The sequence below is a fragment of the Bombina bombina genome, chromosome 11, assembly GCF_027579735.1.
Source record: "Bombina bombina isolate aBomBom1 chromosome 11, aBomBom1.pri, whole genome shotgun sequence".
Taxonomy (NCBI): domain Eukaryota; kingdom Metazoa; phylum Chordata; class Amphibia; order Anura; family Bombinatoridae; genus Bombina; species Bombina bombina.
In genome coordinates, this window is record NC_069509.1 from 74,652,512 (window position 1) to 74,667,614 (window position 15,103).

At 40.2% G+C, this 15,103-nt stretch overlaps 1 protein-coding gene across 3 annotated transcripts in view; it reads right to left on the reverse strand.

Moving 5' to 3' along the window:
- The window catches only part of PRPSAP2 (phosphoribosyl pyrophosphate synthetase associated protein 2), a 131,841-nt gene that overhangs the window by 91,252 nt on the left and 25,486 nt on the right, over positions 1-15,103 (reverse strand). For all 3 annotated transcript variants that reach the window (XM_053694582.1, XM_053694585.1, XM_053694583.1), the window contains exon 2: positions 452-593. In XM_053694582.1, coding sequence (XP_053550557.1) covers positions 452-534 — 83 coding nt within the window. In that variant the 5' untranslated portion in view covers positions 535-593. The remainder of the gene's footprint in view (positions 1-451; positions 594-15,103) is intronic.

A 15,103-nucleotide genomic window follows, 5' to 3' on the forward strand; every position in this document is an offset into this window, starting at 1 on the left:
GTATCCTTTTACTTAGACGTTGCTATACATGCGCAGTTGCTTGCAAAGGGAAATCCCAGTGACGTACTTACAAAATTTACAATGCTTGTTTAAGCAGCGGAATCATGCTCTCTATTAGTATATACAGGATGCGTCTGCAGCTCGTTGATATGCAAGTAAACAATGTATTTTGTGACGCAGTGTTTACTTTGTATCGGCAGAATATCCCTTGCGCATGCGTACTACAATGACTCTCGGGAGAGCGCATTGCTGCAGACGTACAGAGCAGGTTGGACCACTCATTAAGTCACAAACATTCAGACCAGGAAGCAAAAATCATACATACATACTCTCTCTTTGGGTGTGATTTTATACATAATAACTTTGCGGTTTGACGGAGTATATTACACTGAAAGGTTATGAATGTGTTAAATTTACTATCAATTTAAGAAGCTGTCCAGTTTATACTTACTCTCCAATTTTCTTTGCAAGCTCCACGCAAGATGCATTGGAGTTGGCGGAGAAGAGCACCAAGCCGCCTTTAGTAACATTCATCTTGACGGTCTGTCTGTTTCACACACGCGCGCACACAAACTTCAGGACTTAACGTCCTCCTGAATAGAAAAGAAAAAAAAAAAGTGTTAGAATTAAGAGGCCAGTAAAGAATCAATTGTAGCATTGTCAGAAAGTAATTGAGTGTTTCTCAAACTGAGCCAGAGTTGTGCTACTACAAAAATTTTAATTCAGATTATAGCTTGCTTTTGCCCGTTTATACAAATATATTTGTATAAAATCTTCTACAGTCAAATATTTATCTAACTTTGGTTTATTTTTCTGCAAATGCTAAACTGAAAGCGCAACCAATCGACCCCCAGTTATAAGACAATGATAATGTACAGCAGTTTGGGTTAACATGACTGGTTGTGTGAAGTGAGAGCCAGACCTAGAATTGTGTATGATACACAGTGTGAGTGAATAAAGCACAAAGTCTTCAGTCAATGAGTCCATTGTACAACGTCAGTGTTTGGCAAATTCCCGCTGCTTCCACCTTAAAAAAAACATCTACAAAATTCGACATTTCATCACACAAGACAAAGATTTTAATTCACTTTCTCATACTTTCCCGCCTTGATTACTGCAACTCCATCCTCTCTGGTCTCCCTAGCTGCCGCCTAGCTCCCTTACAACCCATAATGAATGCCTCTGCCAGGCTCATCTTCCGTACACGTCTTCTTCTGCTACACCATTCTGCCAATTCCTTCACTGGCTTCCTCTAGCCTCCAAAATAAAACACAAAATTCATACTCTGACATACGAAGCCCTCAACTGCACTGTTCCCCCCTACATCTCAGACCTTGTCTCCAGATACTCTCCCTCCCGTCCCCTTTGCTCTGTTCACAACCTCCTCCAATGTTGTTACTTCCTCACATTCCTGTCTACAAGACTTCTCCAGACTGGCCCCCATTTTGTGTAACTCTCTGTCTCGCTCCACAAGACTCTCCGTTTAGTTTTGAAAGTTTCAAGCGCTCATTAAAGACTCAACTGTTCAGGGATGCATTCAGCCTACACTAAACTTTTCTAACCCTAGTTCCTCCTAATAATAAAATAATAATAATAAAATAATAATAATAATAACAACATAATAATAATAAAATAATATAATAATAATAATAATAAAATAATATAATAATAATAAAATAATAATAATAAAATAATAATAATAATGATAAATTAATAATAAGGATAATAATAATATAATAATAATAAAATAATAATAATAAAATAATAATAATAAAATAATAATAAAAATAATAATGTCAATGTAGTGTAAACTGTAAAATAGTGTACATTTATGGTTAATTATATGGGTCTAGCATTAAAAAGGGACAATTTTTTTTAAATTAAACAGTAATTTGTTCTCCTGGTATCCTTTGTTGAACAGCATATCTAGGCACAACTGGGAGCTAGATGCCGATTGGTTGCTGCACATATATGCCTCTTGTCTTTCGCTCATCAGTGTGATTGAGACAGGAAGCTATCAGGTCTATTTCCGGAAGGCCCCACCCCAGGACAATACAATTGAAGATCTCCTGGTTGATGACTGAGGTAATCTGCTTCCCAATTGTTGACCCCCAGAATGTAAATTGCTGATATAGTACAAGAGGACTTTTGTTCCGACCATGTTAAAAATTCGGACTACCGGCTTCGTTGCTAGAGGACTTGAAAATTCCCCCTGATGCTTGATAAATGCCAAAGCCATGACGTGGTCTGACTGAAAACGTAGAAAATTGACCAAAGTTCAAAAATATTTATTGGTACCCTCACCTCCTAAAGGAGACCAAACTCCTTGCACTCTCTGAACTCCCTAGACTACACCCCAGCCTGAAAGACTGCTATCTGTGGTTACAATGACCCAAAAATGATCAAGAAAAGATTCCCCTAGGGCAATTAAACAGTGCTTTATCCACCAAGATAGAGATTGCTTTATCATGCAACCTAGAATAATTTTCTGAGACAAATTATTGTAATCCTACTGTTTCAACATACAAAGTTGAGGTGGGTGTAAATTAAAGTGAGCAAAATAAATTGTGTCAGAGGAAGCCACCATTAGACCGATCACTTCCATGCATTCAGCTACAGACATATGCAAAGTCGCAGGCCCTCAATAATTTGGGTTTGCGTGTCTCTGTGAAAGAAAGACGTGTGGAAACGTACTCTCTTTACTCCCAGAAAACAAACTTTGGTATTGGGAGACAAGGAACTCTTTGGGACATTTATCTTTCAACTGTGGTTGCGAAGGAAGGATAGAGGCTTCTTTGTGTGGGAAACTGCCAAAAGCAGAGAGGCAGGGCCTAAACCAAAATGTCATACAGGTAAAGAGCTACTGAAATGCCCTGAGCGCTTATCACTGCTAACAAGGCTCCCAAACCCTTTGTGAATACTCTGGTAGCTATAGCCAAACCAAAAAGGCAACAAACTGGAAAAGTTTGTCTTACAAAGTGAATCCAAGGAATTGAGGATGACCTCTGACTAGGTATTTGAAGGTAGGCGTCCTTTAGATCTATTGTAGACATAAACTGACCCTGTTGTACTAGAGGTACAATAGTATGAATGGTCTCCATTTTGAAAGTAGGAACCCTCAAAGTATTTGTTTAAAGGCCTTTAGATCCAAGATAGATCTGAATGTGCCTTTTTTGAAACAGTAAAAGGTTGGAATAAAACATCTGGCCCTGTTCTGAAACAGGTTTTATAACCCTCATAAGTTCCAAATCCTGAAATCAATAAAGAAATGCAGCCACATTCAAGGGTAGATAGGAGACGTGGGACAGAAGAAACCTTCCTCCAAAAGGCCTGGCTCAAAAACCAATCCTGTAACACAATGTTCAGAACCCAAGGGTCCTGACCGATTGAGATCAAGTCCCTGAAAAAGCCTAAACCTGCCCCCTACCAGAACTGAATATGGGGGGGGGCACTATGTTGATTTAGTGTTAGTGGAAGCTTTCTTGTTCTGCTTAAACTTGTTCCAGGAAGAACCAGTCTTCAACATAGATTTTGAAGGCCAAGATATTTAATTCAATCCTGGTCATCTGAAGACAGTTCACCATCTGAAAACTGGTCAGAATTTTTAGAAGCAGATTTCTGAAAAATATCTGGAGCTTCCCTATGCTTGGTATACAATAGGAATAGAAATGTCTTCTGATAGTCGGATTAAAAGACTTGCAACCTTGCTTAATTGGTGGAGGCATAGCCGTTAATACCTCAGTTATGGTTAAGTGAACAAAATCCATAGTACTTCCCTGTAAAGTACACAAGGGAGTAGGACAAGCACCCCTAAGTGAGAAATTTGGGACAGGTTTACTAGAGTGCATTAAGTTACTCAAACAAGTGTTGCATAGTTGTGCAGGAGGACACACATAGTATGAGAAGATATAACATGATCTGTAGATCTTTAAAGGTTCTGAGGAAATGGCTGTTGAATATTTGTGCCACAATAAAAGAAAAACAATCAATAAAATTAATCACACTTACAGTATGATTAAAGGGACACTGAACACTTTTTTTTCTTTCGTGAGTTAGATAGAGCATGCAATTTTAAGCAACTTTCTAATTTACTCCTATTATCAAATTTTCTTCATTCTCTTGGTATCTTTATTTGAAAAGCAGGAATGTAAGTTTAGATGCCCGCCCATTTTTGATGAACAACCTGGGTTATTCTTGCTGATTGGTGGATAAATTCACCCACCAATAAAAAAGTGCTGTCCAAAGTTCTAAACCAAAAAAAGCCTTCTTTTTCAAATAAAGATTGCAAGAGAATGAAGAAAATTTAATAGAACTAAATTAGAAAGTTGCATGCTCTATCTGAATCACAAAAGAAAAAAATTGGGTTCAGTGTCCCTTTAAGCGCTACTCAGCATGAAAAGCTTAAGGCACAGAGCCCCTCCATGCGTGATGCATTTTAAAATACATTGAAATAAATAAATTGGTTTTTACTTTACGTTATGCCCTGGTGTGCAGTCCTATTTTTCAGTATATAAAGATTTGTTGGCTTGATCTGTGCGTCATCGGTCTGCACCCACCACCACACTGAGGCAGGGACATCAGCCTTTTGCTCTGGTGTACATTGGCACCGATATAGCGTGGATCTGAGCAGTTTTTGCACAGAGGTTTGTTGCCCCTCAATTCTTCATCTAAGACTGGAATGTGCAGAGAGGTGGGAGGGTTCAAAAGCTCTTGGTGTTTGGGGTATCTTTGCCTCCTCCTAGTGGCCAGGAGTTGAAACCCACATGTCAAGGCTTGTGGATTCTCACCACCTAACAAAATAAATACTTTACCTATGAGTTTAACCCTGGGAAATTGTTAATACATTGGAGACATGCAGTAGTACAATAGTGAATTGCTCTAGCACATTAGCACATTTTACTTTTATGTTCTTGAAGCTCCATATCTGAGAAACGTCTTGCAATGCAGATTTGTTCGGTGAAATTAGTATATTTTTAGGCTTCTTGTCATTTATTTCCCTATCATGCCTCTTCTCTTCCTTTTTATAAAAAAAAAAAAAACGTGTACCCAAACATTTGCGGTCATTCATATAAAACCGCAGCATTTAATATACATGTTGACAATTTTGTATGACACATGAACAGAGGCCAAACACACATTTATATGCTTATATTTAGATATATTCCTACTCTTATAGGGTGACAGTCCATTAAAACTGAAAGGCAACTTACCACCTGTAAGTTATTGCGCAAGCATATATTACCGATTCCTGACATATTCTTATATCCACACATGGAATCCTAACTGTGTTTGCAAATCATGATTTTGTTTGTCATGAGCAGCAATACGGATAATCCACCTTAAGAGAGCAGGAAGAAATATCTAGGTAGATGTCATACCATAACTTGAGCTAGTTTACTATTCAGATAATTTTAAAGAGACACTAAGTATCAAGTTTGCTCATGCTCAGAAGTGGCAGAATGCAAATTTTCTTAGCTCCCTGAGGGCAGCAGCTACAATGAGATTTTCTACGGGCTCACTTTGCAAAACAAAAACAAAAAAAGGAAATTTATGCTTACCTGATAAATTTGTTTCTTTTACAATACGATGAGTCCACGGATTTCATACTTACTTATGGGATATCGCCTCCTGGTCAACAGGAGGAGGCAAAGAGCACCACAGCAGAGCTGTATATATAGCTCCTCCCTTCCCTCCCACTCCAGTCATTCGACCGAAGTTAGGAAAAGAAAGGAAAAGCCAAGGTGCAGAGGTGACTGAAGTTTAACAAAATAAAAGACCTGTCATACAAAAACAGGGCAAGCCGTGGACTCATCGTATTGTAAAAGAAACCAATCAGGTAAGCATAAATTTCCTTTTCTTTTACAAGATACGATGACTCCACGGATTTCATCCTTACTTATGGGATACAATACCAAAGCAATAGGACACGGATGAAAGGGAGTGACAAGACAGGGAACCTAAATGGAAGGCACCACTGCTTGAAGAACTTTTCTCCCAAAAACAGCCTCAGAAGAAGCAAAAGTATCAAATTTGAAAAAAGTGTGAAGAGAAGACCAAGTTGCAGCTTTGCAAATCTGTTCAACAGAAGCATCATTTTTGAATGCCCATGAGGAAGCCACAGCCCTAGTGGAATGAGCCGTAATACGATCAGGAGGCTGCTGTCCAGCTTTATATGCAAAACGGATGATACTCTTCAGCCAAAAAGAAAGAGGTAGCCGTAGCTTTCTGACCCCTACACTTCCCAGAAAACACAACAAATAGGGAAGAAGATTGACGAAAATCCTTAGTGGCCTGTAAGTAAAACTTCAAGGCACAGACAACGTCCAAATTATGTAACAGTCGCTCCTTCTTAGAAGGATTAGGACACAAGGAAGGAACAACAATTTCCTGATTAATATTTTTATTTCAAACAACCTTAGGAAGAAAACTAGGTTTGGTACGTAATACCACCTTATCCGAATGAAAAATAAGATAAGGAGAATCACATTGTAATGCCGAAAGCTCAGAGACTCTGCGAGCAGAAGAAATAGCAACCAAAAATAAAACTTTCCAAGATAACTTAATATCTATGGAATGCATAGGTTCAAACAGAACCCCTTGAAGAACTTTAAGAACTAAATTCAAACTCCAAGGAGGAGCAATTGGTCTAAACACAGGCCTGATTCTAGTCAGAGCCTGACAAAAAGACTGAACATCTGCCAGACGCTTGTGAAACAAAATAGACAAAGCAGAAATCTGTCCCTTTAAGGAACTTGCTAACAACCCTTTCTCCAATCCATCTTGGAGAAAAGACAAAATCCTGGGAATCCTAACCCTACTCCATGAGTAGGCCTTGAATTCGCACCAATAAAGATATTTACGCCATACCTTATGATAAATCTTTCTAGTAACAGGCTTACGTGCCTGAATCAAGGTATCTATGACCGAATCAGAGAACCCTCGCTTAGATAAAATTAAGCATTCAATCTCCAAGCAGTTAGCTGTAGAGAAACTAGATTCGGATGATGGAAGGGTCCCTGAATAAGAAGGTCTTTCCTCAATGGAAGCTTCCACGGAGGCTGGGATGACATGTCCACCAGATCGGCATACCAAGTCCTGTGAGGCCATGCAGGGGCAATGAGTATCACTGATGCCCTCTCCTGTTTGACTCGAGCAATCACCCGGGAAAGGAGAGCAAATGGAGGAAACACATAAGCTAGGCTGAAGGACCAAGGCATCTATCAGCTTGGCCTGAGGATCCCTGGACCTGGACCCGTATCTCGGGAGCTTGGCATTCTGACGAGATGCCATGAGATCCAACTCTGGCCTGCCCCATCTGAGAATTAGGTCGGCAAATACCTCCGGATGGAGTTCCCACTCTCCCGGATGAAAGATCTGTCTGCTCAGAAAATCTGCTTCCCAGTTTTCCACCCCTGGTATGTAGATCGCGGACAGATGGCAAAAGTGAGACTCCGCCCACTATATTATCCTGGCTACTTCTGTCATAGCTAAGGAACGTCTTGTTCCCCCCTGATGATTGATGTAGGCCACCGTCGTTATGTTGTCCGACTGAAATCTGATAAATTGGGCCGAAGCCAACTGAGGCCAAGCCTGAAGCGCATTGAATATTGCTCTCAATTCTAGAATATTGATGGGAAGGAGAGACTCCATCTGAGTACAGACCCCCTGAGCCCTTAGGGAATGCCAGACTGCTCCCCATCCTAACAGACTGGCATCCGTGGTCACTATCACCCATGAGGGTCTGTGAAAGCACGTCCCCTGGGATAGGATGATCCAGCGACAACCACCATAGAAGAGAGTCCCTTGTCTCCTGATCCAGATGTATTTGAGGAGACAAATTTGTATAATCTCCATTCCACTGTCTGAGCATGCTCAGTTGCAGAGGCCTGAGATGAAGCCGAGCAAATGGAATGATGTCCATCACCGCTACCATCAACCCAATTACCTCCATGCACTGAGCCACTGATGGCCGAGGATTGGTCTTAAGGGCTCGGCATGTGTTCAGTATCTTTAATTTTCTGACCTCCGTCAAGAATATTTTCATGGATAGAGAGTCGATTAGAGTTCACAAGAAAGGGACCCATGTCTGTGGAACCAGAGAACTCTTCTCCAGATTTACCTTCCACCCATGAGTCCTCAGGAAGGCCAAAACAATGTCTGTATGAGAAGTTGTTAGCCGATAAGACGACGTCTGGATCAGAATATCGTCCAGATAAGGCGCCACTGCAATGCCATGCGGTCTCAGAACCGCAAGCAGCAACCCCAGAACCTTTATGAAAATTCTGGGTGCCGTGGCTAGACCGAAAGGAAGAGCCACGAACTGAAAATGTTTGTCCAGAAAGGCAAACCTCAGGAACTTGTGATGATCTCTGTGGATAGGAACATGAAGATATGCATCCTTTAGATCCACGGTAGTCATAAATTGACCCTCCTGGATCAAAGGAAGAATGGTACGAATAGTTTCCATCTTGAAAGATGGAACTCTGAGAAACTTGTCTAGACTCTTGAGATCTAAGATAGGTCTGAAAGTTCCCTCTTTTTTTGGAACTACAAACAGATTTGAATAAAACCCCTGTCCCTGAATTGGAATGGGACAAAATTACTCCCATGGAGGATAGGTCTCTTACACAGCGTAAGAACACCTCTCACTTTATCTGGTCTACAGACAATCGAGAAAGAAGGAATCTTCCTCTGGGGGAAGAATTTTTTAATTCCAGTTTGTATCCCTGAGATACTATATCTATTGCCCAAGGATCTTGGACGTCCCTCCTCCAAGCCTGGACGAAAAATGATAGTCTGCCCCCCACTAGATCCGGTCCCGGATCGGGGGCCACCCCTTCATGCTGACTTGGTGGCAGCAACAGGTTTTTTGGGTTGTTTGCCCTTGTTCCAAGCCTGGTTGGGCCGCCACAAGGACTTGGGTTGAGAATAGCCCCCCTCCTGCTTAGTGGAAGGGGGGAGAGGGGGTTCCCTTGAAATTTCGAAAGGAACGAAAATTACTGTGTCGACCCCTCTGTTTGGATTTCTTATCCTGAGGGAGGAGGTGACCCTTACCTCCCGTGATGTCAGAAATAATTTCTTTCAAGTCAGGACCAAACATGGTCTTACCCTTGTAAGGAATAGCCAAAAGCTTAGTTTTGGAGGACACATCGGCAGACCAGGACTTCAGCCATAAGGCCCTATGTGCCAAGATTGAAAATCCTGAGCTCTTAGCCGCCAATTTAGTAATTTTCAGCGAAGTGTCTGTCACAAAAGAATAAGCCAGCTTAAGGGCTTTAATTCTGTCTTGTATCTCTTCCAAAGGAGTCTCAGTTTTAAGAGACTCCTCCAGAGCATCAAACCAATAAGCAGCCGCCGTGGTAACCGTAGCGATGCAGGCTGCCGGTTGTAAAAATAACCCTTGATGAACATAAAAGTTTCTTAAGAAGACCCTCTAATTTCTTATCCATAGGGTCCTTAAAAGCACAACTATCCTCAATAGGGATAGTAGTTCGTTTAGCCAAAGTGGAAATAGCACCTTCCACCTTAGGCACCGTCTGCCAAGAATTCTTGATAGAATCCGCTATGGGATACATCTTCCTGAAAACGGGAGGAGAAAATGGTATACCCGGTCTCTCCCATTCCTTAGCAATAATTTCCGAACTTCTTTTGGGAACTGGAAAAACATCTGAATAAGAAGGGACTTCAAGATATCTGTCCAACTTACTCAATTTATTCGCAGTCGTCCAAAGTCACCAAAACCTCCTTCAATAACAGACGGAGGTGTTCCAGTTTAAACCGGAAAGACATCACTTCTGAATCCATCGTTAGCAGGGCACTATCCGATTCAGAAAGCTCACCTTCAGATAGGGGCTCCAATTCTGATCCCTGTAAAGGCATTTCTGACCTCGCTATTAAAGCATCTGAAGTCATATTTGCCATGCAGTATGGGAAAGGCAGACAACGCTTCAGAAAGCGTAGAGGACATAACAGTTGCTATGTCCTTTAAAGTAAATGCAGGTGAAACTGCAGAGGTACTGGACAGTGCCTGGGTAGGCGTTAGGGACTGTGATGCTTGGGGAGAAAGATGTGGCATACCCCGATTCTCATAGTTAGAACCTTGAGAAGCATCCGCCTTATTTAAATCTGTATCAAAAAACATGTGCTACCTGTAAAGCCCTCTCAGTACACGAGGGGCAAAAAGTAACGGGAGGTTCCACATGTGCAGTCAAACATAATTAACATGTAAAAGTCATATCCATGTTAGCATAAGTAATAAACTTGGTCTTGCCCTGCAACTAATGTGTTAATAAACAGCTCTAATAAAATAGGCAGCTGTACTGTTAACAATTGATCATCAAATGACAGATGATACCCAAATTAAATTGAATTAAAATGAAGACAGAGGGAAAAAACATAATTTATGTAAGAACTTACCTGATAAATTCATTTCTTTCATATTAGCAAGAGTCCATGAGCTAGTGACGTATGGGATATACATTCCTACCAGGAGGGGCAAAGTTTCCCAAACCTCAAAATGCCTATAAATACACCCCTCACCACACCCACAATTCAGTTTAACGAATAGCCAAGAAGTGGGGTGATAAGAAAAAAGTGCGAAAGCATATAAAATAAGGAATTGGAATAATTGTGCTTTATACAAAATCATAACCACCACAAAAAAAGGACGGGCCTCATGGACTCTTGCTAATATGAAAGAAATGAATTTATCAGGTAAGTTCTTACATAAATTATGTTTTCTTTCATGTAATTAGCAAGAGTCCATGAGCTAGTGACGTATGGGATAATGACTACCCAAGAAGTGGATCTTTCCACACAAGAGTCACTAGAGAGGGAGGGATAAAAGAAAGACAGCCAATTCCTGCTGAAAATAATCCACACCCAAAATAAATTTTAATGAAAAACATAAGCAGAAGATTCAAACTGAAACCGCTGCCTGAAGTACTTTTCTACCAAAAACTGCTTCAGAAGAAGAAAATACATCAAAATGGTAGAATTTAGTAAAAGTATGCAAAGAGGACCAAGTCGCTGCTTTGCAGATCTGGTCAACCGAAGCTTCATTCCTAAACGCCCAGGAAGTAGAAACTGACCTAGTAGAATGAGCTGTAATTCTCTGAGGCGGAGTTTTACCAGACTCAACATAGGCAAGATGAATTAAAGATTTCAACCAAGATGCCAAAGAAATGGCAGAAGCTTTCTGGCCTTTTCTAGAACCGGAAAAGATAACAAATAGACTAGAAGTCTTACGAAAAGATTTCGTAGCTTCAACATAATATTTCAAAGCTCTAACAACATCCAAAGAATGCAACGATTTCTCCTTAGAATTCTTAGGATTAGGACATAATGAAGGAACCACAATTTCTCTACTAATGTTGTTGGAATTCACAACCTTAGGTAAAAATTCAAAAGAAGTTCGCAACACCGCCTTATCCTGATGAAAAATCAGAAAAGGAGACTCACAAGAAAGAGCAGATAATTCAGAAACTCTTCTGGCAGAAGAGATGGCCAAAAGGAACAAAAAACTTTCCAAGAAAGTAATTTAATATCCAATTAATGCATAGGTTCAAATGGAGGAGCTTGAAGAGCCCCCAGAACCAAATTCAAACTCCAAGGAGGAGAAATTGACTTAATGACAGGCTTTATACGAACCAAAGCTTGTACAAAACAATGAATATCAGGAAGAATAGCAATCTTTCTGTGAAAAAGAACAGAAAGAGCAGAGATTTGACCTTTCAAGGAACTTGCGGACAAACCCTTATCTAAACCATCCTGAAGAATACTGTAATATTCTCGGTATTCTAAAAGAATGCCAAGAAAAATGATGAGAAAGACACCAAGAAATATAAGTCTTCCAGACTCTATAATATATCTCTCTGGATACAGATGTACGAGCCTGTAACATAGTATTAATCACAGAGTCAGAGAAACCTCTTTGACCAAGAATCAAGCGTTCAATCGCCATACCTTTAAATTTAAGGATTTCAGATCCTGATGGAAAAAAAGGACCTTGAGACAAAAGGTCTGGTCGTAACGGAAGAGTCCACGGTTGGCAAGAGGCCATCCGGACAAGATCCGCATACCAAAACCTGTGAGGCCATGCCGGAGCTACCAGCAGAACAAACGAGCATTCCTTCAGAATCTTGGAGGTTACTCTTGGAAGAAGAACTAGAGGCGGAAAGATATAGGGAGGATGATACTTCCAAGGAAGTGATAATGCATCCACTGCCTCCGCCTGAGGATCCCGGGATCTGGACAGATACCTGGGAAGTTTCTTGTTTAGATGAGAAGCCATCAGATCTATTTCTGGAAGTTCCTACATTTGAACAATCTGAAGAAATACCTCTGGGTGAAGAGACCATTCGCCCGGATGCAACGTTTGACGACTGAGATAATCCGCTTTCCAATTGTCCATACCTGGGATATGAACCGCAGAGATTAGACAGGAGCTGGATTCCGCCCAAACCAAAATTCGAGATACTTCTTTCATAGCCAGAGGACTGTGAGTCCCTCCTTGATGATTAATGTATGCCACAGTTGTGACATTGTCTATCTGAAAACAAATGAACAACTCTCTCTTCAGAAGAGGCCAGACTGAAGAGCTCTGAAAATTGCACGGAGTTCCAAAATATTGATCGGAAATCTCACCTCCTGAGATTCCCAAACCCCTTGTGCCGTCAGATACCCCCACACAGCTCCCCAACCTGTAAGACTTGCATCTGTTGAGATTATAGTCCAGGTCGGAAGAACAAAGAAGCCCCCTGAACTAAACGATGGTGATCTGTCCACCATGTCAGAGAGTGTTGTAAAATCGGTTTAAAGATATTAATTGAGATATCTTTGAGTAATCCCTGCACCATTGGTTCAGCATACAGAGCTGAAGAGGTCGCATGTGAAAACGAGCAAAGGAGATCGCATCTGATGCGGCAGTCCTAAGACCCAACATTTCCATGCATAAGGCTACCAAAGGGAATGATTGTGACTGAAGGTTTTGACAAGCTGATATCAATGTTAAACTTCTCTTGTCTGACAAGGACAGAGTCATAGACACTGAATTTATCTAGAAACCTAAAAAGGTTACCCTTGTCTGAGGAATCAATGAACTGATTGGTAAATTGATCCTCCAACCATGAACTTGAAGAAACAACACAAGTCGATTCGTATGAGATTCTTCGAAAATGAGAAGACTGAGCAAATACCAAGATATCGTCCAAATAAGGAAATACCAAAACCCTATTCTCTGATTACAGAAAGAAGGGCACCGAGAACCTTTGAAAAAAATTCTTGGAACTGAGGCTAAGCCAAACGGTAGAGCCACAAAACTGGTAATGCTTGTCTAAAAAGAGAATCTCAGACACTAAAAGTGATCTGGATGAATCGGAATATGCAGATACACATCCTGTAAATCTATTGTAGACATATAATGCCCTTGCTAAACAAAAGGCAGGATAGTCCTACAGTAACCATCTTGAAAGTTGGTATCCTAACATAATGATTCAATAATGATAGATCCGGAACTGGTCCGAAGGAATTGACCTTCTTTGGTACAATGAAGAGATAAAATAAAACCCCAGCCCCTGTTCCAGAACTGGAACTGGCATAAATACTCCAGCCAACTCTAGATCTGAAACACATTTCAGAAATGCTGAGCCTTTGCTGTGTTAACTGGGACACGGGAAAGAAAAGAATCTCTTAGCAGGAGGCCTTAACTTGAAGCCAATTCTGTACCTTTCTGAAACAATGTTTCTGAAACCAGAGATTAAGAACGGAATTGATCCAAATTTCTTTGAAGAAAACGTAAACTGCCCCATACCAGCTGAGCTGGAATAAGGGCCGCACCTTCATAGGTACTTAGGAGCTGGCTATAGGTTTATATAAGGCTTGGATATATTCCAAACTGGAAATAGTTTCCAAACTGATACCGCTCCTGAGGATGAAGGATCAGGCTTTTATTCCTTGTGAGGAAAGGAACGAAAATGATTATTTACCCTGGAAAGAAAGGGAAAGCAAAGTTGACTTAGAAGACATGTCAGCATTCCAAGTTTAATCCATAAAGCTATTCTAGCTAAAATAGCTAGAGACATATACCTGACATCAATTCTAATGATATCAAAAGATGGTATCACCAATAAAATTATTAGCATGTTATAGAATAAAAATAATGCTATAAAATTATGATCTGTTACTTGTTGCGCTAAAGCTTCTAACCAAAAAGTTGAAGCTGCAGCAACATCCGCTAAAAATATAGCAGGTCTAAGAAGATTACCTGAACATAAGTAAGCTTTTCTTAGAAAGGAATCAATTTTCCTATCTAAAGGATCCTTAAATGAAGTACTATCTGCCGTAGGAATAGTAGTACATTAGCAGGAGTAGAGACAGCCCCATAACCTTAGGGATTTTTGTCCCAAAAAAACTCTAATCTGTCAGATGGCACAGGATATAATTTGCTTAAACGTCTAGAAGGAGTAAATAAATTACCCAAATTATTCCATTCCCTGGAAATTACTTCAGAAATAGCATCAGGGAGATAAAACACTTCTGGAATAACTACAGGAGATTTAAAAACCTTATTTAAACGTTTACATTTAGTATCAAGAGGACCAGAATCCTCTATTTCTAATGCAAATAACACTTCTTTAAGTAAAGAACGAATAAATTCCATCTTGAACAAATACAAAGATTTATCAGCATCAACCTCTGAGACAGAAACCTCAGAACCAGAAGAACCATTATCAGTATCAGAATGATGATGTTCATTTAAAAATTCATCTGAAAAAAAGAGAAGTTTTAAAAGACTTTTATGTATACTAGAAGGAGAAATAACAGACATAGCCTTCTTAATGGATTTAAAAAATAAAATCTCTTATGTTATCAGGAACACTCTGAAAATTAGATGTTGACGGAACAGCAACAGGTAATGTAACAGTACTAAAGGAAATTTTATCTGCATTAATAAGTTTGACATGACATGCAATACAAATAACAGCTGGAGAAACAGATACCAAAAGTTTATAGCAGATACACTTAGCTTGGTAGCTCCAGCATTGTGCAGTGATTTTCCTGAAGTATCTTCTGACTCAGTTGCAACGTGGAACATCTTGCAATA